At 35.7% G+C, this 27,418-nt stretch overlaps 1 protein-coding gene across 2 annotated transcripts; it reads left to right on the top strand.

Moving 5' to 3' along the window:
- Positions 1 to 410: 410 nt before the first annotated feature.
- LOC121323308 (signal transducer and activator of transcription 4-like) lies at positions 411 to 26,461 on the top strand. 2 transcript variants are annotated; one of them, XM_041264294.1, is made up of 24 exons: positions 415 to 733; positions 5,014 to 5,142; positions 7,432 to 7,567; positions 14,732 to 14,830; positions 15,299 to 15,391; positions 15,745 to 15,823; positions 15,964 to 16,049; positions 17,301 to 17,452; positions 17,805 to 17,963; positions 18,271 to 18,363; positions 18,854 to 18,913; positions 19,473 to 19,493; positions 20,749 to 20,842; positions 20,937 to 20,981; positions 21,533 to 21,616; positions 21,946 to 22,044; positions 22,697 to 22,832; positions 23,224 to 23,276; positions 23,635 to 23,729; positions 24,203 to 24,339; positions 24,691 to 24,882; positions 25,111 to 25,153; positions 25,261 to 25,369; positions 25,877 to 26,461. In XM_041264294.1, the coding sequence occupies exons 2-24, from the start codon at positions 5,015 to 5,017 to the stop codon at positions 25,898 to 25,900; spliced, it is 2,217 nt and encodes a 738-aa protein (XP_041120228.1). In that variant the 5' UTR covers positions 415 to 733; position 5,014; the 3' UTR covers positions 25,901 to 26,461. The 2 variants fall into 2 exon arrangements, with proteins under 2 accessions (XP_041120227.1, XP_041120228.1); XM_041264293.1 differs by lacking the exon at positions 25,877 to 26,461 and having other exon boundaries at positions 411 to 733; positions 25,261 to 25,839.
- The last annotated feature ends 957 nt before the right edge of the window (positions 26,462 to 27,418 follow it).

Genomic DNA, 27,418 nt, shown 5'->3' with positions numbered 1-27,418 from the left:
ATGCATTGGAATCCATTATCTTGCTGAAATCATGTATTTATGTTTAAGAATTTAAAATGTAGTCTGGAAAATAATTTATCATTGATGGCTAGTGGATGCAATGACAATTTGGTTTGGGGAATTCCATATTTAAAAGAAAAAGTATGTAATAGCTATTTGATGGACTGCACGTTCGCAAATAGTAATTGACAAACGTATCTATTTTTTTTTTAAAAGGAAAATACATATACAGTCATTTTTTCAGTTAAAGAAACTGTTGTTTTTTGTTTGACTGCAGGATTTTGTATTAGTCCTCAAATTCCACAGAATATTAAGAAATGGTAAAACAAAAATGCGCTGAAATGTATTAACTAAACTATGTCACAAAAGTGCGTCAAAAACACGTTTATTATAAGGGCAGGCGTTGAGCACGTGCTGTAAATGCAGAACATTGTTCGTAAAATGTAAATCAAGGCTAGGGCGGATAAGTGAAATTTGCTTAACCGCTGTGAAGTCGTCATGTCTTCTTTCTTTTTTCTTTTCTTTTTTTTTTTCTTTTTTGTGGCGGGGGTAGTCTAAACTGTCACAATTATGTCAGCGACGGGGGCATGTACTTTCCAAATCTAAAAACGTAAAGCCAGCCTACAGACGAAAACAACTGAGAACAGAAAAACTAGAAACAGGTTCACTTGGTATATGAACGAGTTTAATCCACGGGGCTTCCCAAATCCAAGGGTAACTGAAAAGACACCAGGTGAGTGCAGGTTTTACACTATAGACGTGGTTTTTATTATTATTATTATTATTATTATTATTATTATTAGTAGTAGTAGTAGTATTAGTAATATTAGTAGTTGTAGTAGCTACAACATAATTTAAGATGCTGTGGGTATTCAGTTTGGTAACATACTCTCATATTTAACAATATGAATAGTATTGTCGAAATGTATTATTGCACGTTGCACGAGTACAATAGTGATAACCACAGTATAAGAGCAGGGGTGTGAAATATTTTTTAATTGCTAGAAAACTCTACTTGCCCCCTCACCGTCTCACAAAACACACACAAAGTAGAATACAACTTGTAGGATGTTGGTTTTATTTAATAGTGAACACAATCAATCAAGTAACAGGGGCAGATCTAGCCTTCTAGCGGGACTTGACTTCACTAAATTCTTAAAGATACACAAAAGGTTCCAACAAATTTATAACATACTTTAAGGAAATGTTTCTTTAAGTGTAGTTTGGAACACATTCGCTAGCAAATGTAAGTAACATATTAAGAGTTCAACTATAACAAGCAATATTTCGAGTTATTGAAATATAAAAATAGCTTCGGCCTGTTTTCCCCCCAACTTTCTCTATAAGCTGAATCCAACTCCTGATGTACAGGTGTTTTAGTTTGTTGCATCACAGATACAAAATCATTGCCAACTATTACTGCTGCTTTGTGGAATTCAGATTTTTCTTGACATTCTTTCAGTTTTGTAACTGCTGAACCCCAGATTTAAGGACGTGTGTAACCTGTCAGGTTACTCTGCATTTTTTTTACTGTTTTTCTACCAAAATGCAGCAATATTTATAGTAGGCGCCATCAAATTCTGCAAAGACTTTTTTTTTTTCTTTTGTTTGTTTCTATTATATACTTTTTTTTTTATTATTATTTATTTATTTTTATTTTTATTATTTTTTTACAGTGTACAAGATTTTACAGCTATTTTTCCTCATCTTACATCTTGTCCCATGATGGCTAACTGCTACACCACTGCAGCAGGGTGATCCTAGTTTCATATGGGCTTTTTTCCTGCACTACTCACTGAAAAATTAATTAATATATAAACACATTGCCATTGCGATTTACAGCCTGTATTTTATTTAAAAAAAATAAAATATCGTACATATAATTCTATCATTATAAACATATTTGTCAATCTTCATGTTTTAATAGTTTGACAAAATTGATAGATTGTGCATGTACAATAAATAACTAATATCGCTTCTGTTCAAATCTAGTAGTATATATATATATATATATATATATATATATATATATATATATATATATATATATATATATATATATATACTAGATTATACCGAAAGAAAACAGATTATTATATTTTTTGTAAGGGAAAGTTGGTCTTGAACTGCTTCTGAACAGTAAACTTCACGTTTTTTTGTTTGTTTTTGTTTTAAACACCCAACAAGTACACGCTTCACTACAAAGTAGACTCAGAAATAATTTTATACATTTTTTCTAATACGCCAATACCTTTTTTATTTTTAAATTTACTAGATTGCTACATATAAATGTCAGGTTAATGTATTAAGAAAGCAGTATTACTGGTTTGTTATTTTACCAAACAAAAAAGAAAAAACGTTAATAATACCATCAGTTTAAAAGATTAGTCTGTGACTTTACCAAAGGCTCTCTTGGTAGCAATTTCTGGATTTATTTGTAACCAATAGAAGATCAGCTTTTTCCACAGTTAACCAATCAGAATTGATAGGGGTGGGACGTAAACGCTTTTTTTTTTTTTTTTTTTAAAGCGCTACACTTCTGCAGTTCACGTTTCGGAAACGTGCATGGCTCTCTAGAAATATACAGCAGTGTCTTTATAGCAACGGAACGAACATAGAATACATAAATAAATAAAAAACATTTGCCCAATGTGCAAACTATAACAGCTCACACAAATCTTGCCCCAGGTGTCGGGCGATATGAATTGCACACCCCTCTATAATGAGTATAGAGTATAGTATGAGTTGGTGTCACCGATTTGTCAAAGCTTTTGCGCCAGTGCAAATGTTTCCCGTTATTTCTGAAAAAAAAAAAAAAAAAAAAAAAACATTTTCATTATGTCTTGCGTGTTTGAAAACAATAATGCAATCTATAGTGATTGTAGATTTCCAAACACAAATCAAATATGTTGTATTTTAATCAACAGTAAATTGTGTTTTGGTAGCGATAGTAAGTAGCCAGACGACATGTACTTACCAAGCACCAGTACATTCTGTATAACACTCAACATCTTGCCAGCAAAAGGGATTTTGGACAGAAAATGAGATATATACTGTATATAACCGACAGGACCAGCTGCATACACTTGTCATTGTTAAGTGCTAGTGTTGTGCAACATAAGAGGACCAGTACTTAGCAAATTAATCTCTGTGAAAAGGTCTTTGAACAATGATACAGTATATTTGCTTTGGCACAGCAACTAACGTTGCAATTATAGAATGGTTACTTAAGTTACATAAGTTTGTTGTGTGAGATTCTGTCAACAGGAACGCTTATTTATTTTTATTTTATGGGGGGGGGGGGGGGGGGGGGGGGGGGGGGGGGGGGGGGGGGGGGGGGTCCCTCACTGATTGTGACTTTAAGATACAGAAAATATTTTGGTATGGTACTGAATATTATAAGTATTTTCTCTAGGTTACACATACTGTTGTAATGATTGTACCTAGACAGTATCTTAAGTTTTGCGGTTTATGGTGCAGAAAACCCCAGCATAAAATGACACCACTCCAGTGTGTAGGATTTTCTGACCACTAGATTAACTTTTACTGGGGGGAATTTTTATTTTAAAGCCTGCCATTAATGTTTCATTAGTTACCCAATCATATGTGTAAATCTGTGCATTTCTAGTCTATTGTTTACCTTTATTATACAAAAAAACCCTCAGCATAACATGTTTATTTATCATTTCCAATTCAGCAAAGTATTTGTGATTCGTTAGAGAACTCAAGCCTTTCCCCTTTGATGGCCTGGGTGTGAACATGTGCCTACACAATGCCTGGCTATCACAGTAACACACAAGGAATGCATTTGATGAATAAATTCACTCATTTTCTAACAAAAAAATAAATACATTTAAGCACAGTTGAAAAGGTGGAGTTTTACATATGAAAGTTTCACCATGAAGCTCAATGCATTTTGAAGGAATTATGTTGAAATGACAAGTTGTTATAGAAAACACATTTCCTCCCAAGAACTTGATGGTAGGTAACGAGTAATTAAGGAAGATAGAAATGGGGTCTTTCTCGGACAGGAAGTCAAGCACAGTCACAGGGCCCTTCAAGTTTATACCTAGTTGAGGTTTTCCAATAATGAAGAGTGTCCCTTCCTTTTGACATTGCATGCCTTGGAAGGTAACAGGGTTGCAACAATATTGTATATGGCTTTACAGATTGTGCAGGGGATTAGAACAACTCTCCATATAAAATGGCTAGATTAGCTGCAGTGCAGATTAATGTTGGTTAGAACCCAGCTAGATCCTTAAAGCAATAGTCCTGGAGTTATAAAAATGGTGTTTACATATTGAAGAGGGTTGTTACCTTAGAATCCTATACTATGTGAAATATATCAGTAATATGCAGTCATATCATATGCCTGTAATTAACTGTTTGCTTATGATTCTTCATCCTTATCTGTTCTTGATAAGTATTTCTGAAAAAACACATGACTAATTATATGTTAATTGTATGTTAATTATATTTAATCTGGCACTGTTTTGTTAAACTGGTACATTGATACTGTGGCTTTTCATCTCAAAGCTTACACTCATTTTGCCTAGTTCAAAGTGCCCTTTGGGTGATTTACATTTTCAGTATGGAATGATGTCAGTTTCAGATACAGTGGGTTTTAAGTCATTAAAATGTAGAAAGTTATAGACTGCTGGAGTTACACCTTAAAAGCCTATATTCAAATTATAATCAATTATGAGAAAAGCAGTACAAGTTTAGTTGGTTATATATATGATTTTTTTTTTCTTTCTAGTTTTGAAAGTGTATTTTCTATGAGTAAGTAACACACAACACAATGTCAGATTATTTTGGCACATGCAGTAGATCATTATAAACTGCAGATAAACACTGTAGTTGAAAGATGAAAGGTCTTCTTGTTATTATAAAGATGTCAGGCAATTCACTGCTAGAGTATGCTGGAAACATAATTTCAGAAGATCTCAGGCATAGTCTCAATCAATTTTCAGGTCAGACTTTTGGAGTAACAAACTTTTTCTTTTTCCACAGCATGACTCAGTGGAAACAGGTCCAGCACTTAGAAATTAAGTTTTTGGAGCAGGTGGACCATTTTTATGATGATAACTTCCCCATGGAAATTCGACAGTTTCTAGCAGACTGGATTGAAAATCAGGACTGGTATGAGTAGTTGGTTGTTTTATATTTTTAGATTGACCTTTAAGGTTTGCAATGTGGAAAACCATGCTTTATCTGGTTCTATAATAACTTTTGCAGGCAGCCTAAGCCTTACCAGCTGGTGTTTGAATGTTGGCATACACATTGGCACTGTGGCAACATAGTATTTCTCCATAAAATGTATTTTCTGAAAGTCGCTTGGCCAATCAGCTCGTATTGGAAAACCAGTCAAAACACAGCCATCTTGAGAGATGTAGTGACCAAATTATTAGCACTGAAATTATTGGATCATTACTGTTGTTCATAGTAAAATGAACATCCCATCTAGTCATTCTTGGCTGTAGTATTTGGAGGACCACTTCACTCATGAGGCAGCTTCATAATGTACATATATTTGAAAAGGAGAGTATGTCTATATACATACCGTACTTTGAAATTCTAGCCTGTGATTGGTTAAAACCTTGTCATAGGAGCAAAAACAGATTTAACGATTACCCACACATTCTTACACCACTGGGCAATAGTCTCAGTCTGCCATGTGATTGGTTCACATCACTGTCAGTCCTTTTCAAAGTAACGCCCTCCACCTCCACTCCTAAACAACATAAAAACGGCTGAATGAAAAAACTGCTGAACGGCAGTTCTGAGGCAGAAAATGAATTACAAAACATATTACAAAAGAAAGAAAAAAAATTGTGGCACGATCTTCAAAAATGTTTTCTATTATTTATTTATGTTTTTTAGTTATTTACTTAGAGTATGCTTTATGAGCTATATTTAAACAACATACTGTAAAGCCATAAATATTTGCAACCAAAATATTTGGTGAATCACACTCATAAAACCTATTTTGCTCCAGAAATGCTGGAAAGCTGTAGCACTGGTAGTAGTATATTACTTCATTATATGTACAGCACAAAGATATCTGTGCCAAAAATGTTTATACAAAGGTCACTTAAAATGAGGATTGGTTGCAGTAAGAATACCTCTGTTAAGAAAGGGGCGCAAGGCTAAAAGGCTAAAATATGCACAAGAACACGGAAATTGGACAATGGAACAATGGTCAAAGGGGCTTTGGACTGTTGATGGATTGCAGTGACACCTATGCCTTCTTCCAGTTCTGCTGTCAATTCAGTGCTTGTCTTCTTTCTATTCCTTAAGCATATTATCTTCAAGTATTGCTCAACCTTGTTAGACAGCTTTTTAGGTCTTCCAGTCCTGGGTTTGTCAATTACAGATGATTCTCTGTACTTGTTGATTATGCTTCATATACTACACTTTGAAAATTAAGTAATGCGAGCTATTACACTCAATGTTCTTCTTTGTGCAAGTCAAGGTTGTTATAATAGTAGAAAACACTTGTGGAGGCTTTGAGTAAATTGTTGATGCACGTAATGCATCAGAGTAGAAAAATGCAACATGTCTAAGACTTTTGCACAGCAGTGTGTGTGTGTGTGTGTGTGTGTGTGTGTGTGTGTGTGTGTGTGTGTGTGTGTGTGTGTGTGTGTGTGTGTGTGTGTAGTTTTTGCTTTTAGTCGTCTGTCTCAATTCTTGTTGGAAAGTATCGGTCTCCACAAGTTTATAGTAATCAGGCACCCCTTTCTTTCTTTTACATATTTGGATACCTAGGCACATTTTTTAAAGATAAATGTTTTGTTTTGTAACTGTTTATGTTGTTTGTAATTATAATGGTTAAAATCAAGTCAAACTTACATCAGCGTCATCACAGGGATCTTACCTCTCCTTTTCCAGACACAGTAGGCGGAGACTGCTGGGAAAAAATCACCCACACCAGAATCATCAGCAAGGCCCACACCCGAAACAGAAGCAAATATAAAATAGATCACCCACTTAAAAAAAAAAGAAATACAGGGAAAAAAAACTCTAATAGTGAAACAAAAAAAGCAGACAGGCAGAGTCAAATATAACTGAGGAAAATCAAATAAAAAGTCATAGTTAACCGTAACTAACCCTCACATATCCATTAATACATATGTAAACAGTGGGAGGACAACAGTAATACCCACCACAAGGAATTCCAGAAATTCATTTAAGTGTCCTTGCTATATTACAGTTTGTTTCTTTCATGTGACACTATAGGCAGTACAATTATCCTAAAACAATAAAACACCTGTGTAGAAATACAAAAATAAATTATTAAAAAAGCTTTAGGAAGACTTAGACTTTTGATTTATAGTGGAGGGAAGATAATTGTGAAACCTGTGATGTTAAATGAACACATGTATTTTATTTTCATGTGTACATGGGAATATATGTATTTGTATATAACAGGGATACTGCTTCAAACAGTGAGTCAATGGCCACAGTCCTCTTTCACAATCTACTGTCACAGCTGGAAGAGCAGTGTTCCCAGGAGAAGATGTTTCTGCAGAGACACAACATGAAAAGAATCAAACAGCAGATTGAGGTAAGTCTCTCCGCCCTGTCTTATTAAACAATGTACGGTACTGCCCATCTCTGGCTCAAATCAAACATAGTCATCAGATGTAAGAGCAGGTCCAGTCACTCCTTAATTATATACACTATAGTTATCAAAATACACAGAGACAGGGATCAGATTGGTAACCCTGTAGTTATGAGTGTGGAATTGATATGTGGGTTAATCACAACTGCTAGAAGCAGACTACAATTTCAAACAAAATGCATTCCTCCAAAATGACATACAGCAGACATGGTTTTAAATGTTTTCTTCAGTGTCTTCAGATTAAATTATGTCGTTTATGTGTTTTTTTTTTAGGGGAGTTGTAATGTATACCCATTATAAAAGATTACAATTGTAAATGCATAGCAAAGTGTAATAAAGTGAAAATAGTGAAATAGTGAAAGCATGGTACAGCATAAGTAAGCATTGTAAAACCCAAAGCGGTATGGTAAAGCATATTTTAAAAAAAGCTAATCATCGTAAACTATGGTAAAGGCATAGTATAACCATGAGGAAGACTGGGAAAACTGCAAAATTACCATGCAAATTTACAGTGGTCAACTTCTATAAGGGACATGCAGAGCATAGGACCCCATGTGCCTTCTGGTTTTCAATCCAAATTAGCTCTCAATTACTTAACTAGACTCTTATTGAACAAATAATATGCTTAATTAGACCTAAATGGTGGGTTGACAAGTGGAAAATCAGAATGATACCAGGAATACTGTAAGTAACGAAGTAATAAAGTCAGATATATTTTCTGATATAAATGTGTTCTTACATTGACTGTCAATGCTGATCAAAATAAGAAATTGTGAAAATAGATTTTGTATAGGAGAAAGAAGTGTGTTCTTTAAATGTGTGGTATGATTTGTAGCAGAGAAATTGGGAAATTGTATTTAGTATTGTAGAAGCGGAGGCATATATTTTTTTTAAATACTTAGAGGACCTTTAACAACAGCGCTTAATAGATAGTGATGGTTTGTTTCTCCTTATGTAATATCAACAGTTGTTTTTATCCTTTAAAAAAAAGGAGTAAATAACAGACTGGGGTAAACACTTTGAGTTTTTTGTCTCGTCGATGAATTGTAAAAAGAAAGAGTTGTTAGAGTCTAGACTGTTCGACAGTCACCAGTCACAAATATCAAAGCTAGCTTTCTGGTCAAACAGCTTCTGCGCTTACATACTGGTATAAAACTGATACTTCAGGTGAAGTAAATGTCTGTCATAGCAACTGCAGGTGGTTAAAAAAAAAGGGGGGGGGGGGGGGGGGGGGGGGGGGGGGGGGGGGGGGGGGGTGGGGGGGGGGGGGGGTGGAAGAAGAGGAGGTGGGGGTGGGGGGGGGGGGGGGGTTGGGAGGGTGGGGGGGACCCCTATGGGTTGTGAGGGGGGGGGGGGGGGGGGGGGGGGGGGTTGGGTGGTGGGGTGGCCGGAGTAAACGGAGGGAGAATGTGGTACCACCTGGGAATTGATTTCTTAACTGACTAACAATGATCTAGGACTACCTAGTGTTTCCTTAAGTAAAGCAAGTCCAAGATTAGAGTTGAAACAACAGGCTGGGATTTTCAGCAGACTGCAGCTGTTTTTATTCCATCTTACAAACACATTGTTATGCGACAATCCAATGCAAGAAGACGCTTTTATTTCTGAGCTTCCTGTAAACAATTAAAAAGCCCATGCTGTACACTTAGCAACTCAGTACAAAAAGATAACAACAAGAAAACATTTAGCAGATTGCAGATTGTGGAAATGCTTTGTTTAAAGCTAACGTATGTGAAGTCTGATGTTTTAAAAAAATCCCTAGCTTGAGAATTACAGTGCTTCATCAGAGGTTTTACTGAATTATGCAATATATTATAGAAATAGGGAAAGTGTTAACAAATGATAAACAAACAACTTAAACAACAGTGATTTCAAGACTGAATTTGTGCTTACAGTTTAACTTGTATTGCCCCACATTTTTCTTGCATATATGCCTCTAGAATGCTAGAGAAAAACAGTTTTCTAAGAAATCTGCCTCACTGTAATAGCCAAAACCACCTTCTCGATCTTTCACTTGATAAGGCATCTGTGGCTCAATAGTTTGTTGAAGAAAGAAAAAACCTGTTCAGACGAATTGCTGTGTGACGCACATTTAGCCTAAACATATTCTTAAGAATTATTTGTGTACCTGATAGCTCAATAAATATTGACTTCCTCAACCTTTTTCAGGTATTTTCTAAAAAGTTTGGAAGTTTTGCTTCTGAAAACTTACAGGACACTGCAGATAGAGGGGCAGTTCTTAGTTCTTAGGTTCTTTCTAGTTTTAAAATATTAACAGTGAATAAGTACTTTAAATATCTCTGTTCTCATTTTAGTATTGCCACTATTGATATCAATCAATCAATCAATTTTATTTTTATATATTGCTTTTGCTGTAGAACATCTCAGAGCACTGTACGTAGCAATTGTTAACAAAAACAAAAAAAGCAACAACAAAACCAGATAGAACTGATTCCTTTTAAAATTTATGTATGCATTTTTTAGAGAAAGTCATTTTTAATAAGTACAAATCTTATATAATTGGCTTATTAATAACACCCTTTACATGTTTAAATAGCCCACAGGTTAAAGCTTTGTGACCAGTACTTATTGATTGAAGGCATAAAAAAGCTACCCTCTTGAAAGTTGATGGATTCATTTGACCTCTGAATCCCCTTGTGTATTATGTTTTGTTTTTTAAAGAGTTCTGCAGAGCCAAACTGTTTGAGAGGATGGAAAAGTGTGGTTTCAAACATCCTGTTCAAATGAAAGGCACAATATGTGACAGAAACGTTTTTGCACAACAGAGGGTACAGGCTTGTGTTGTTTTTTTTTTTTTTTTTCTTATGTGAACCACTTTAATGATATGGGCATTACAGTGCTTACCTATATTTGACCATGTTTTCATTATGCTTCATTATACTTCTCTATGCTTTTACTATGAGAAACTTTTATATAGGTTGTATTATACATTTTGATCACATGCACTGTATATTCCCACTTGGGGATAATATAGTTCCTTATAGTTCCTTCAATATAGTTCCTTCAGCAACTTTTAATGTTGTTGAAGCTGACACCCTGGGATTCTTCAAGAAGCTGCTTGATGAGATCTTGGGATCAATATGCTACTAACAACCAAACGAGCAAGATGGGCCGAATGGCCTCCTCTCGTTTGTAAACTTTCTTATGTTCTTATGTTCTTAACTGAATGCTATTTACCACTTCTGGATTCTAAAGGATTTCCCCTGTATATCAAAACCATACCTCACATTCCTTACATGTAAACAAGGGCCTCTTCATTATACGCATGAATTAATTTATAAAGACACAAGAATTGGTGGCCCCAGTTAAAGGAATCATGTGACACTCTCACAGTGCACTTGTTACGTTATTCATATATGTATGAATATAGAGGTTTGGCGGGGGCGGGGGTATTTAGAGCAGCAGTATTTAGATTTGTCAATGTCTACATTGTTACAATAGACCCTATCATGTAGGTAAAATGTTGTAAATGTCACTGGGAGTGAAGTAAAACATGTGCCTGGTATAAGGTATGGGAGATGAATTCAGAAAGAATTCTGCTGTATTTTTTGTATTTTTGTAAAAATGAAAAAAGAGGTCTCTAACACGTTGTCCTTCACCACAAACACCGAGTGTTGTGGCTCAGGGGGGGGGGGGGGGGGGGGGGGGGGGGGGGGGGGGGGGGGGGGGGGGGGGGGGGGGGGGGTCTACTCCACTCTATGGGTTTTAACTAAGACAATGACCCTATTTGGAAAACATTTTTTTTTTTTTTAAATAGTAATTTCCAGTATTGGCCAACCCCTACTTCTAGCCTGACTAATTCTCATACCAGTCTATGAACTTGCACAGGGCACCTCTCAAAACAAGATAACAAAATGTTGTCATTCAGTTCATGTTAAAATATCTTCAATAGCTAACACCTTAGTGAGTAGCGTCATTCTGTTAAACGTTTGCCATAGTTTAATGGATGGTTTCCATTTATTTAATTGAAAAATGGAAAATTGTGTAAAAGTAAGTCATTTTAAGATTGTTTACCTTTTCTGTGTGCTTTGTAACTGCTGTTGCCTTTTTGGGTACAGAACTCTATATTTATCCCTTAGCACCTTTGTTTCATGGAGAAATTAGCTATTTTGTTGCTGTGTATGAGAGCTTTGTTTATCAGACTTGACCTTGTTTTATCAGATTTTTACATTGGAATCCACTTTGGCACCAGTGATAGTCAATGAAACCTCACAGAAGTATAGAAAGTGGAGTGGTCAAACCATTTATCTGAAATAAAAATAAAATTAAAAAAAATCTGCTTTTACTAGATGCATATTGAAAAGTTTGGGGGAATGTGACCTATTCACACTATAGATTGGATTAAGGTTCAGCACACTGCAGGCAAAGACAAAGGAATTTGGGAGTAGAACTTGATATGAAAAATGCAAAGCCTTGTGGATATATCTTTATAAGGAAAATGTGATAAAGCATTTAAGGATGCCGTGTGGTCCAGTGGTTAAAGCCCAGGGCTTGTAACTAGAAGGGCACTGGTTCAGATCCCACCACTGCCACTGTATGACCATGAGCAAGTCACTTAACCTCCTTGTGCACCATCCTGTGGATGAGATTGTAAAATCAATGTCCTATTGAAAGTGACTCTGCATATAATGCATCGTTCACAGCCTACCTCTGTAAAGCGCTTTGTGATGGTGGTCCACTATGAAAGGTGCTAAATATGTTATTAGCTGTTTGTGTTGTTACTATAGAAAGCTGAAAAGCACAGAACCTTCTGAGCTTCCTGTCATGTGCAGTCTGTGGTTGTGTATAACCCCCCTCACCCCCAACACCCTGCTTATTTGGTTAATACAAGTCACCTGACATTTTTTGGTGGAAGCTGCTTTATATATTTATTTCCATTAAAGAAGGAACGTTCTCCCACGTGTTGTTAACCAGGAACACATTTAACTCAAGCTGTGGGGAAATCCCTTCACTATGTGGGTTGCAGCTGGAGTTCCTTTCACACTTTTTTGTTATTTCGTTTTTTTTTGTATTTGTCATGCAATCCAAACAGCATCTTCTGTTTAATTCAAACTAATGTTGGTTGTACTTGATTTAGCAAATCTGCGTAATGAACAACATCAGCAGGACATTTACACTTGAAACTACAAATGCATTTTGAAATGTGGTGTGCAGGTTTTGATCAGTATTATTTAAATTATGGCTGGTGTTTAACCACCTACTTACATCACAGTGTTAAGCTCATTATCTGACATTTTAAGGGTTATGTAACTGCTCCCATTTTCTGTGGGTACATTTGCATATGAGACGTCAAGGAGTCAGTTGTACCGTTACAAAATTCCATTAACTTGTCAAGCTTGAGTAAACATATGAAGTGATTTAAACTGCTTTCCTAGTTACAATATGTGTCGTTTAATACCAAATTTAATTAAGTGACTTAATATACAGCTCTGGAAAAAATTAAGAGACCACTGCAAAATTATCAGTTTCTCTGGTTTTACTATTTATAGGTATGTGTTTGGGTAAAATGAACATTTTTGTTTTATTCTATAAACTGCTGACAACATTTCTCCCAAATTCCAAATAAAAATATTGTCATTTAGAGCATTTATTTGCAGAAAATGACAACCGGTCAAAATAACAAAAAAGATGCAGTGTTGTCAGACCTCGAATAATGCAAAGAAAGTAAGTTCATATTCATTTTTAAACAAAACAATACTAATGTTTTAACTTAGGAAGAGTTCAGAAATCAATATTTGGTGGAATAACCCTGATTTTCAACCACAGCTTTCATGCGTCTTGGCATGCTCTCCACCAGTCTTTCACATTGATGTTGGGTGACTTTATGCCACTCCTGGAGCAAAAATTCAAGCAGCTCGGCTTTGTTTGATGGCTTGTGACCATCCATCTTCCTCTTGATCACATTCAAGAGGTATTCAGTGGGGTTCAGGTCTGGAGATTGGGCTGGCCATGACAGGGTCTTGATCTGGTGGTCCTCCATCCACACCTTGATTGACTTGGCTGTGTGGCATGGAGCATTGTCCTGCTGGAAAATCCAATCCTCAGAGTTGGGGAACATTGTCAGAGCAGAAGGAAGCAAGTGTTCTTCCAGGACAACCTTGTACTTGGCTTGATTCATGCGCCCTTCACAAAGTCAAATCTGTCAGCACCCCCAGATGAGTCCAATTTTCAGCTTTGCCCAACACCTCATTGTCTAATGGTTAGACGGAGACCTGGAGAGGCCTACAAGCCACAGTGTCTCGCACCCACTGTGAATTGTGGTGGAGGATCGGTGATGATCTGGGGGTGCTTCAGCAAGGCTGGAATCGGGCAGCTTTGGCATGAATCAAGCCAAGTACAAGGTTGTCCTGGAAGAAAACTTGCTTCCTTCTGCTCTGACAATGTTCCCCAACTCTGAGGATTAGATTTTCCAGCAGGACAATGCTCCATGCCACACAGCCAGGTCAATCAAGGTGTGGATGGAGGACCACTAGATCAAGACCCTGTCATGGCCAGCCCAATCTCCAGACCTGAACCCCACTGAATACCTCTTGAATGTGATCAAGAGGAAGATGGATGGTCACAACCCATCAAACAAAGCCGAGCTGCTTGAATTTTTGCTCCAGGAGTGGCATAAAGTCACCCAACATCAATGTGAAAGACTGGTGGAGAGCATGCCAAGACGCATGAAAGCTGTGATTGAAAATCAGGGTTATTCCACCAAATATTGATTTCTGAACTCTTCCTAAGTTAAAACATTAGTATTGTGTTGTTCAGAAATGAATATGAACTTATTTTCTTTGCAATATTCGAGGTCTGACAACACTGCATCTTTTTTGTTATTTTGACCGGTTGTCATTTTCTGCAAATAAATGCTCTAAATGACCATATTTTTATTTGGAATTTGGGAGAAATGTTGTCAGTAGTTTATAGAATAAAACAAAAATGTTCATTTTACCCAAACACATACCTATAAATAGTTTTCTTTCAGTTGGAACAACCTGTCTACACAGTGCATGAAACTTAATATTTACTGCAAATAAGGGAATGTTTTATTGACTTAAATCAGATGTTTTACTATGAAAACTTTTGTTATTTGTTTTCCAGGTGAAATATAGAGCAAATCCTTTGCACATGGCAGGAGTTATACTGAATTGCCTTAGAGAGGAGAGGAGGATAATCGCTACTTCATGTATGTTGGAACAGGTACTGTGTTGACATCACTATTTACAGAATTAAAAAGGACATTTTGCTACAGGGGACCAAGAGAGTTAAACATCTCTAGGGAGGTTCCACCTACACCTTTTAGAGCGTTTCAAGCGCATGTCTGAAAACCTGCAACGTCGTGTAGCTGTGCCAGGTTAAAGGTTATATTTACCTTTACAGGTGAAGCTGTTGTGTGTTTCAGCTTGGGCCTCTGCTTTTAAAATGACGAATAAGACATGAGAAACTTTCTGCACTGCCTCGACCCTCAGCCACACACAGATCACTACCTTGTAATGAGGGTTTTCATAAAACTCCACATAGAGGCATCACATAGTTACGTTTGTGCATTGCATTTTACAGACCCACTCTGTGTCCAATTTCTAGTAAGAGAAACAGAAATTGTATTTATGATGAGACATTTCACAGGTGTATAAACAACCACACATTCTTTACTTGACTTTGCTTCAGGGACCACTGGAGACATCTATGCAGAACTCGGTTGTTTTCGAAAGACAAAGAAATTTGGAAAACAGGGTAGCTGTGATACGGAGCAGTGTGCTGGTAAGCTGTACTACTATTATGGCTTCCGGTAGACTTTTGCGATATAATTTTGTAGTTTATTCAATTGTATGATGTTAAAAAAAAACATCAAAATTATGCTCATATAGATTTTTTTTTTTTTTTGTCTCAATCCTAAAATTCTAGATGATGCTAAACTTTTGGCCATAGCTGTATAAAGTATAAAGCTTTAAAGTTTGTGCTTCCCATTTGTGTGTTTACCAGAATTGCATCCATATTATAAAAACAGTACAGTTGGGTGTACATTGTTTCTTAGATTAAGCAGCAGTTTAGCATTCACAGATTTGAATAACACATAAAAGATCATGTAATGAGTTTGAGCCCTTATAAAACAGATAATCGAACAAGGTGTGAAATATTTGGAAGACATGCAGGACGAGTTTGATTTCAGATTCAAAACACTACAATCCAGAGGTGAGTTTTATTGTTTTATCACATTACTGCTACTATTCTAACTCTTTAATAATGCAGTCATTCTGCATTTTGATATTAAAAGATTCACTTCAGTTAAACGTTGGGACTGTTGGGTTATGTCATTTTATTGCATTTGTCAGACCCAGCTGAAAGGAACAATGACCATGTCAGGCAGGAGGTTGTCAGACTGCAGGATATGCTGAACACACTGGACTACAAGAGGAAGGTAAGAGTGGAGCACAGGAAACACGTTTTTCTCTTTTTTTTCCACAACATAGCTACATTTTGTGCTCAGCAATAATACAACTTGTTAAGGTGTCCAGCAGATTGTGATGGTAAAAACATGGCAAATTGAAAGCTTAGGGAAAGCATGGTAAAGCACAGGAACTCGCAGGAGTAGGATGAAGCATGTCTTGTTAAAAAAAAAAAATGGTTAACTGTGATAAAGCAGGTTAAAGGCAGAAGAAGAGAGGGCATTGTAAACAGCAGCATTATTGTGCAAACCTGCCATGAAAAATGGTTGAAAGGATAACACAGTATTTAAAGCTGTTAAAGTTGTTTTATTGTTACGACTCTTGTATTTCCTACGGTAAAACAAAAGTGAGAATGCCTAAGTATGGGTACACCCTGACATTTTATTTTATTAAATAACCCACTAGTGCCCCCTGGAGTTCAGAGAAATAAATTAGTGACAAGTCTTTGTTGACCTCCACCAAGCAGCCTGCTGGTATAATTCAAGTGGAAGGATAACCTAAACTAGTCAGGGCAAGATGGTGTTTTTTTAATACCAGCCTGGCAACTCAATCTGTTTTTAAACGCATGGAGAAAGCATGTGCCTGTGTAGTATATGTAATTTAATTTGAAGTTAGCAAAAACATGTTACTTAATGCAATTTCTCACTTTCTTTGAAAGGTACTCTAGATGAAAAGTTATTGCTGCTTCCTGGTACTGTACCTACCTGGTACTTACGTACTGCACAGCGCTGTGTTGCAATATGCAATGACATATACAGTGCCAAGGATTATGCTAAGATCGAGCAAGATATTTTCTTTAAACCAAGTGTTGCGTATGTATGATACAAAGATAAAGAAGGATTGCAGGCACACTGGTATCCCTTCCATCATAACCTTGGCATTTTTTTGATCAAGGCATGCTTGAAATCATTCCTTATCCTTTTGTCAAACTTGCAAGGTTCTTGCTTCAAACTTGCGCTTGTGGTCCTGCATGTCTTGCTTGGTCCTAGCACAAGCCTTGTTTCTGGGGATGTGCGGAAGCATATCTTAACAAAATAAACTGACAAATGAGGATTAGGTGAAAATGTGATTGTTGTTATTATATCGCTATGTTTGCTGTACCTGTTTCAAACTCAACTGTTTTTAATTAGATATAAATCCAATGTGTAATAATAATTAAAAAAAAAAAAGAATATATGTCCTTATCCAGTATCTTAGCCAATGTGTCCAATTTCTTACCTTAGGAAACACTTGGTAAGATGACAGACCTCATAAAGGAAATTGAATCACTAATGAACACGCCGCTGAATGAAGAGCTAATGGACTGGAAGAGACGGCAGCAGATCACCTGCATTGGAGGGCCTCTTCTAACAGGGCTCGACCAGCTGCAGAACTGGTGTGTGACTGGCTTTTTATTCTTCTTTTACCAATGGGTTCTAATAATAATGTCTTGTTTGTACAAATCATTTCTACATTACCAATGACACTGGCCTTCTAGACAGGCTCAACTGCCTCAAATAACAACTCAATAAACTCAGTCTCATCCTGAACTAGTTCTGGGCCTCACAAATTGTACAGAGGTTTTGTGGAACCCATGTATGTTACATATGAAGTAACCATTGTTGTCCTTTACAAGCCCCCTTATCCCTAATAATCTATATTTAAAATAATAATTATAAGAACAATAAACACTGTAAACATCATTACGAACATCACAAACCACATTTTCTTTTCCGTTTTGCCAATAGGTTTACATTGACAGCACAGAGCTTATTTCAAGTCAGAAGGCAGCTGGATAAGTTGGAAGAGCTTGTGATGAAAGTAACATATGATGGAGACCCTATTCCCTTAGAAAAACCTCAGCTGGAAGAAAGGGTCAAATTATTGATCTACCACCTCATTAAAAGGTATAGTAGAATAGGTTCAAATGTGTGAAATATGAATGGCAGTGAATTTGTAATGGCATCAGCACTGCACAGTATAGTATATCTCCAAACTGGCCTAACTGTGAATGAAAGTGAAAAAATGAGGGAACACTGTTTTACAATTTTAATATTTCATTGTCAGTCCTGGGACGTCTTTTGGAACCTTTTTAAAAATGTTTCTCGTAACATCAATACAAATAATCCTAACTATTAACCGTGAAATCTAATAATGTCCTGCTTGTCTTGTAAGTGAAGTGTTTAACAATTGATTTGTTTCTTTCAACGCTAGCTCCTTTGTGGTCGAAAGGCAGCCTTGCATGCCAACCCATCTTCAGAGGCCGCTTATCATTAAAACTGGAGTGCTGTTTACCACCAAGCTCAGGTAGAACGAGTCAGGCACTGTAAAAAGTCCAGGTTTTTGACCAACACTTATTATAGTATGTATATCACCATATTCATTTAATTATGATGAAACTTGGCATGCATATGCCTTAAAGGCTATATCTTGGGAATAGCATGTCTAGTTTTGATTAACCTATTATATGCATGGGCATTTGATATGCTGTGCTATTCTGTATGCTGTCAAAGTAGATCATGGTGACCTTACCTTTTTATACTATTTATACCACATGTGTTATTGATAGACCTTGTTTTAAGCCTTCTAGTACAAGCCTTACAGCTCCTTCGACCTATGTGGTAATTCAGTTTAAATGAATTAGTAACTTAGGAGAAGGTTGAAACCTGAGAGGTCCTTAGAATTGGGAACAAAACAATACATCATACCTGTAATCTTAGGGTGTTGTCATTAGGAGGAAACACAAGCAAGATAGGTGTTTAATAAGTAAAACAATTCTTACTTTGTTTCTGCACAGGTTGCTGGTTAAACTACCAGAAGTAAACTATCAGCTGAAGGTCAAGGCAACATTTGACAAGTAAGTTAAACAATTAAAAGTTAAGGATACATAATCACATGCTCATGATCAAGACAAATAGCTGGTTTCACAGACCCTGATTGGCATTAATCATGCACTAGCTAATGTTAACTTAGCTAAGGTAGTCCAAGATGAATACTAATCAGTGGTTGTGAAACCAGCTATAGCAACAGCCTTCAGTTTTTGTTTAGTTTAGTTTTGTATCCTGTTAAAATACAAGTTGTGACATGAATTATAAAATTCCTTTTGGATTATACACATAACAACATTCAGCTGAAGGAAACAACATAAATGTTACCAATGTAAACAAATGCAAATAGAAATGTATGCATCACGCAGACTAGATGATGTAACACTTACATGGAAAATGGCATGTCTTTCAAAACCACATCACATCTTAATATTCCTGTTTAAATACATACCAAGTTCTGTAATGTAATTAATTGACATGTTAATTCCCATAGGAAGATTAAATGTGTGTCGTCAGTGAGTTATATGAGTTTTGGATGATATTATTGAAGAATTTGAAGAATTCATGTGTTTGTTTTTGTTTTTTTAGGGATCTTCAGGCAGGCAGAGTGTAAGTATTTTCTATTTAAATTAGGCTTACTTTTTTAAACCTTTAGTGACAAAAGATTATGTGTGTGTGTATATATATGTATATATTTATATATATGTATATATTTATATATTAACACGGCGTCACTCATGCTCATTCGTTTGTCACTATTGAACAGACCCAGGACTTGAAGTTTAAAGCGCTTATGTACACTTTTAATAAAACTAAATAAACAAAAACCAAACAAAACATCTAGCTCCTTCTGAGCTCTTACTAAACATTTGTAGGTTCCCTGACTCACTCGCAGGATGGCTAAGCTGTTTACCTGGCAAATAACCAAAACACACATTTTTATAACAAAACTGTACCTTTTGTTACGATTGAGCACAGCAGCCTCGAACAGGCTGCCTGCTCTCCTTTAATACCCTGCACCTGGCTCTAATTTACAATAATAGCCAGGTTCAGGTGATAATTAACAATTAAACAAATAATAAAAACAATTAACACATTTTGTGGCAGGGAGGATTTTAATCTAATCCTTGTTGTGTGTATATAATGGTTAAATACAACTGTATTTCTTTTCTTTGAATGGCAATTTTGTAACACAAAACACCAAAAAATACAAGCGTGAAGACCATACTACCAAGTACAGTATTAGCCTTTTATACAAATTATTCATGTTTCCTCAGTAAAACTAAAACTGAACTACCTGAGAATTTAAAATTAAACAGCATTTTGATTGTGATGTTTTAGAAGCAAAACATGCAGATAAAATCAGAAGGTGGGGTAATTTCAGCTGGGTTGGGTAATTCCAAGTGAAGGCTCAAAGTACAAATCTAGTTCAGAAAATTTAGCCACAGCATTCTTGCGTTTGATGTTGATTCTTGTTACACAGTCTTCTGTGCTTGAGTCAGCATTGTGTTCCTTTGTGTTATGTGTTTAAATGATCTTACTCCTTTCTAAATTACAGCTCTGAAATTGTCCTTTTTTCCTTGCTTCCAAATTATAAATTCAAAGTCCTCCTAAATGAAAAGTGCTCATTTTGGAGCCAATATAATATGGCTACTGTGCCGTATTACAATTGAGTGACTTTGTAGGTTTTTGCAAGACAGACAATACAGTTTTTCTTAAATTTCTTCTGTACATTTCCATTATATTTCATTACAACATTGATTTAATCTCTGACCATGTAATCTCTATTTTTTTCTGATCCAAGTCTTCTTGGAAGCTTCAGCTCTAAATGATTCAGAGACTCATTTTGAGTTTTTTTTTGTAGGAGTCGTCAGTTTTTCATATTAGGAACGAACACAAAACTGATGGACGTAGAAGAATCCTCCAACGGGTGCTTGTCTGTGGAGTTCCGGCACCTGGTAATGTGATGTTTGTTTAATGAAATTTTGCTGTGCTTTTTGTCAGTAAATTAATGTATTTACATTTTCCTTTTGGTTAATTGTATTTATTTAGCAACTCAAGGAACGCAAATATGTGAATGGATCAAAGGGAAATGAGGTGAGAAAAAGCACTGAGTTTACCACTTATTGTCTTCATTGGTGTGTGTGTGTGTGTGTGTGTGTATATATATATATATATATATATATATATATATATATATATATATATATATATAACTATATATTAACCTCTCTTACATATATGTTAGGTGCGATATTTAACCTACCTTTGATTTCTTTCATTTTCTTTCTTTTTGTTTTAACCAAGGCACTCTCTATAATGTAGGTATACTGTATGTTTATATTTCACTGTTTAAACATTTACAACAACATGGATCTGTACAGTGTATATATAATTCAAAGTTCATGTTTAATTAATTCACATAGTAATGCTTTTGATGTAGATTATTCCAACTGGAGGTTATGTCGCAAAAAACTAATTGCAGTAACATTGGGCTGAAAGTGAAAGCATTACAATCTGGTAATAGTCAAGAAGATGACATCTACCACGCTTAGGTTTAAACAAATAAACATAACCTTGTACTGCATTTGAAGCCATTGTTAGATACTGTACTTGAGTGTGACTAATTCATTTCAATATCCTCACAGGGCCCTCTGTTCGTCACAGAAGAGCTTCATTCCATAAGTTTTGAGGCACAGTTCTGTGTACAGGGATTAACAATAGATTTAGAGGTATGGATTAGTATCTGATATATATGTATTTGTAACTAAATTCATGAAAAAATAGTGGGTTAAATTCTCAAAGCAATTTACTCCAATGCAGCATGAGCGCAATTGTATTTCAGAAAGGAGAAACACACCTGTATTAAACCAGAAATAAAAAAAATATGTTTTAAGTTATTTTTTATTCTGATGACGATTTGGAATAAATAGCTTTGAGAATCCAGCCCAGTGTGCTCTTAGTAAACCTTTCATTAAAGACTAAATGATCTGTACATTTATGAAATGCATTTGTAGGTGTCATCCAGTAAATGTTAAACTGTAATCTTGTACTTTTTCAGACAAGCTCCTTGCCTGTTGTTGTTATTTCCAATGTGAGTCAGCTTCCTGGTGGCTGGGCTTCTGTTATATGGTACAACCTACTGACAGATGAACTTAAGGTAGGATTTTTTACAGTAAAAAGCAAACCATTTCCCACCTTAGAAACTACAATGTAGGGCCCTACTTTAGAGATTCAAAAAGTGCTAGATATAAATAGTAACTGGATTTGTTTACAACAGGGAAAAAGGGGACTGGTACTCTGTTGGTGTACCTTTGTAATATGATAACATTTTGGATTTACCTGAATTTATAGGAAGGTTTACAACAAACGTGTGTGTGGCCTGAAGTGGGTGTCAGTGTATTTTAATTGAGGTTGGGCTATGCTAAAATGGAAGAGTTTAATTAAAGTGAAAAATACATTTGATTCAGCTCAATGGTGTGTGTGTGTGTGTGTGTGTGTGTGTGTGTGTGTGTGTGTGTGTGTGTGTGTGTGTGTACTGCATATTTAGCACATGCTTTTTTTTTCTCTGATCTCCCACTCACTATTTAAGTCTTCTTTTAAATATTTTTCTTTTAACACATATAACTGTGTCTAGTCTGTACAGGTGAGGTGTAGGCAGCTTGGGTGGTTTAAAGTTGCTACACCATGCCACAGTGCATCACTATCTGGAATCCTGCGTTTGCGTCACAATCAAGAAATTCCGTACAACCTGGAGTAAGAGAAACCATGTCTTTTCAAGTCTTCCCATATATACATTTCTTTCCCCACAGAACCTGTCTTTCTTCACCAGCCCTCCCCCTGCCACCTGGAGCCAGCTGTCTGAAGTACTGAGCTGGCAGTTTTCGTCGTTTGTTGGACGAGGTCTCAATAACGAACAACTCGGCATGCTGGGAGAGAAACTCCTGGGTAGGCGCAAGTAGAGTGTTGTTGTTTGGGTCATATAGCGTCATATGTATGTGATGTTTGTTTGTTTTTTTCTACATGCACAAATACACAAACCCCAGTTAACATCGTGGAGGTAGTAATGACAATACAATCTGGCAATGACAACTATACCCATTGATGCTCACTTTGACATTTCTCACCATAGCCCTCTGTCCTCTCTATGGGGAAATATATATATTAGTGCTTATGTATCGCTTTATATTTTTTTTTTGGTTTAAGTTATTTTCTTAACAATCTTAATGCAAGATGACAAAGTACTGTTTCTGTAAGAGAGTACTAGACTGAGTCATATCTCAGGGTACAGAAATATATTTCGAATTGATCCGGTAACTGCTATGTTACTTTTTTTTAGGTCAACACATTTCCCGCAATGAGTGCCAGGTTTACTGGTCAAAGTTCTGTAAGGTAAGCTATAAAAATCCATAGTTTTTTGTTTTTTAAATGTTAATGTTAAACGTGCAATGTATAATATCAATAAGACACTCCATATTTGGCATTTATTACTGCTTTTATAAAATAGGAACGAAACATTTCTTACCAAACAAAGTATGTTCCCTAAGAAGGCAACTTGTTGTAATGTAAAATGTGCATTAATGTGCGCAGACACTAAGAACAACAATAAAGTAACAGACAAGCACAGCTACTGATTAAGGGTAAACACTGACTGCTGTATTTTTTGGCCTTTGAAAATAAGCTGCAATAAAAAGCAGTGAAAGACAGCTATCTTTGGAGATGAAGTTTACTGACACATTTTCCAACGCAGGAGAACATACCTGGGAAGCCTTTCAGTTTCTGGCACTGGTTAGATTCAATACTGGAACTAATAAAGAAGTACCTCCTGCCTCTTTGGATAGATGGGTAAGCATTGCTTTAAATACTGTTTTTATAAACATTTTAGGTAGATAAATGTTTTTTCTCTTACAATGTCCACCATCAGTTTTTCCCCCAACTAGCAACAGTGTGTATATGTATATATATATATATATATATATATATATATATATATATATATATATATATATATATATATATAAAACATACATGTATAAAAGCCAATAAATGTAGTCTCTAGCTCAGCTACAGCCTAAACCAACTTGGTTTCAGCTGAATCATGAGATTGCAACAATAATACGTTGTCCCTCCTTTTCCTGATTTGTTACACATGTCTGCCTTCCTCTTGTTCCATAAATGTTTTATTATTGATTTGGACAGTAGTGTAAAATACTGCAGATATTTTTGATCAGATACATAGTTTCATAACATCCAAATACTTGTAGTTGTTTTTGTAAATCAAAGCCCAGTGTGAATGAATTTGATAACTGCCTCTTCAGATATATCATGGGGTTTGTGAGCAAGGAGACTGAGCGTGCCTTGCTGAAAGAGAAGGAGCCTGGGACCTTCCTGTTGAGATTCAGCGAGAGCCACTTAGGAGGAATCACCTTCACGTGGGTGGATCAGTCGGAGAGCGGTAAGCACGGTTTTTTTATTGTGTTATGAAAAGGGGGATGCATTTCATTTTGTGCTGAAGACGGGTATTTGCATTGCCTTAATAATTGTTGCTGTTTTTTAATTCTGTGTAATCGGTGCAATGCAAGTTAGACGACAAAAACAAGCAACGAAAACTGTCTTGACAATGAAATAGAATTATGTTGCTATTACTTTTGTGTTTCCGGAATAGATACACATTATATTATACGATGCTCTAGGTCAGGTTCTATTGTGGATATTTCAGAGAGGGAAATTGTTTCATATATACAGGGTTAACACTCCATTCTACATGTGTGAGTGACATTGACCTCTGACTTGTTCTGTGTTGTAGGAGAAGTGAAGTTTAATTCAGTGGAGCCTTACACCAAGAGTCGTCTGACTGCACTGCCTTTCGCTGACATTATCAGAGACTACAAAGTGATAGTTGATAGAAATGTTCCGGAGAACCCGCTAAAGTTACTCTACCCAGGCATCCCGAAAGATGATGCTTTTGGAAAACATTACAATAGTCAACCAAGTACAGGTAGGTTATTATTATTATTATTATTATTATTATTATTATTATTGTCTACCATGTGCTATGGTAGCCACCTCCTAATGAGTCACAACCCACAACCTGTTAATCAAAACATACTGTGGTAAATACTGGGCATATAGTATGTTTCGATTTTAGAATCAAGGTTAATTCTCAAAAAGACGGCAACCAACAACTGATGAATTATACTTTTGTACTTCTATTTTTTCTTTACAGAATCACAGTATATTCCATCTGTTTTCATCCCTGTCTCCCAGTTGTAAGTAACTAAAACATTCTATTAACTAATTTATTAAAAAAAACAAACAAACAAACAAAAAACTTTGGCTCGTTTAACATAACATTGTGCTTCTTGTATTGTTTTAGTACAAATGCTTCTTCAGCCTCATTCTCCTCACTCGACCTTCTGCCTATGTCTCCCGGGATGTTTGATGAACTCACACAGAAACTTAGTCCTGTGGAAATCAAGACTGCTGTATGTCCTTCAGTTTTAACAAACAATAAGTTACATATATGCCAAATAATTACACTGTGGCCTAGGTCTAACTATATCATATTCAGAGTAACAATGTACAATTTTAAGAATCATGTAAGGGGAGATTATGTATTGAGAGTTGTTATTACTGGGTTTTTTTTATACAGTTTAACAGTTATCTCCATATTCTATTTGAGATACTGGCTTTGTATTTTTTTTTTATTTCTGGTTCATACCGACCAAGCGCTTAGAGACTTGGTTTCATGTACAGTGTTTTCTGTAATTCTCTTGGTCAAGCTTCATAACCCATTCAGTAAACAATATCCTTTCAACAAGGACATTTATTTCGAACATGGAACATACTTGTAAATAAAATTTGGTAAGCCAAATTTTGTCAAGCCAAGTTGTCATCACACAACCGAAATGCAGAATTAAAAAAAAAAATTGTGTCTTCTGCCTTTAGTTGCTGTTTAATGATAAACATATTTACTTGTTTTTTATTTTCAGATGAGTTCTCCATATTCAGAGTAATATGGACTATCTGAGGAAGTGAAGACAATCTCTTCAACCATTTCTTAAACCTTTTCTGGTTGAGCTCTGGAAACTGTCAGAAATCTAGGATCTCAGATCATGCCTGAAATTACTTAATACATATTCTTTGGGCTAATTAAAATAATTCAAACAATGATAGCTAGTGTGCACTTTCATTTACTGTCCATTGCAGATCTCATCATGTTTGCCATTTTGAAAGAAGCATGGTGCCATACAAGACTATAGAATGTTCTCAGTTGCTGTATTTCATATGAGGTAATGGCTCAACATTAGTTCATAACAGACAGGCATATTATTGTGTTATCAAAAGAACTATAAAATTGAAACAGGATATGGAAGTATCTGCAATGTCTTTTTATAAACGTGATTAAATCTCAGTGTTTTTTAAATGTTGTCATGTCTTGTACAGATATTGTATATTTAAGCATATTAATATTAAAAATCAGCCTTCAAGTACTTCTCGTATATGCAATGTATTGTGTTTATGCATTCAAAGATTTTAAGGGAGTTGTTAAAATGTCACCTAATACTGTAAAGGTTTACAGTATATTTGCCAAATGTCATATAAACGGATATAAATATATATCTATATTATATATCTAATATAGATAAGTCACTATATATATATAAATTAGTAACTATATATATTTACATCATTAATTAATGTATGTACCGATGTAAAATAAGTTTACATGTACATACGGAAAAAACAAAAACAAAAATATCACAGACTTACATAAAAAAGTTAAAATTTTAAAGTTTACATTCCACTTAATTGCCATTTTTTATTTTCATTACAAATACTGACTATGGGGGTTTGACGTGTGATATGTAATAGGGGTCATATTTGTTTCTTGCTGTTGGTCTTATCTTGATATCCATAAGGTTTCCTTCAATTCAAAGTATTGCTCAGCTACTTTAATTTTTACAAAGCAGGAAAGTTGCCTCTGTAGAGCTCAGTGGCACTGGAACAATTTTTGAAGTGGGGGTGCTGAAAGCCATTGAACAAAACTGTAACCCCTGTATATGATGGAAGCCATGCAAACCCAGGGGGTGCTTCCCCTCCCCCAGCGCCCCTAGTTCCAGCATCTCTGGTAGAGCTGGTAGAGTCTTTCAATCACGTGATTAGGCACTATCATTTCCAACATTACAGATTAATTTGTTGTACTGTGTTGTATTGTTGTAAGGTGTATTTTAATTTTCATGATTGTGTTTTGAAATAAATAAAGATGATTAAAAGGGAGTTTGTGTATGAAATGTGTGTATTGTAACTTTGACAATAAAATGCAATCTAAAGCTTTTAAAGTCATGTGTGCAAATCAAAGTAAACTGAAATTATTACAGTGTTCTCAATTATCCAACCATACTGTCTAATCAACCGAACGCACCTGTAATCACGTAATGAATTGCGTGTGGTGTATTAAGCACCTCTGCTGCTAAAACGTCAACGAGAAAAGACCAGCAGACTGAGGCAAATGAAAGTTACAGAATTATTAT

Source organism: Polyodon spathula, chromosome 11, assembly GCF_017654505.1.
Source record: "Polyodon spathula isolate WHYD16114869_AA chromosome 11, ASM1765450v1, whole genome shotgun sequence".
Taxonomy (NCBI): Eukaryota; Metazoa; Chordata; class Actinopteri; order Acipenseriformes; family Polyodontidae; genus Polyodon; species Polyodon spathula.
The sequence above is the reverse complement of the archived record's forward strand: the minus strand, read 5'-3'. Positions and strand labels throughout refer to the sequence as shown.

Bases quoted from the DNA above. Each gene is read 5' to 3' on its own strand.
- LOC121323308 (XM_041264293.1), top strand. From the start codon at position 5,015: ATGACTCAGTGGAAACAGGTCCAGCACTTAGAAATTAAGTTTTTGGAG. The intron at 19,494-20,748 runs GTAAGTATTTTC...TTTTTTTTGTAG, and splicing joins GATCTTCAGGCAGGCAGAGT to GAGTCGTCAGTTTTTCATAT. The intron at 24,883-25,110 runs GTAGGTTATTAT...TTTTCTTTACAG, and splicing joins CAATAGTCAACCAAGTACAG to AATCACAGTATATTCCATCT.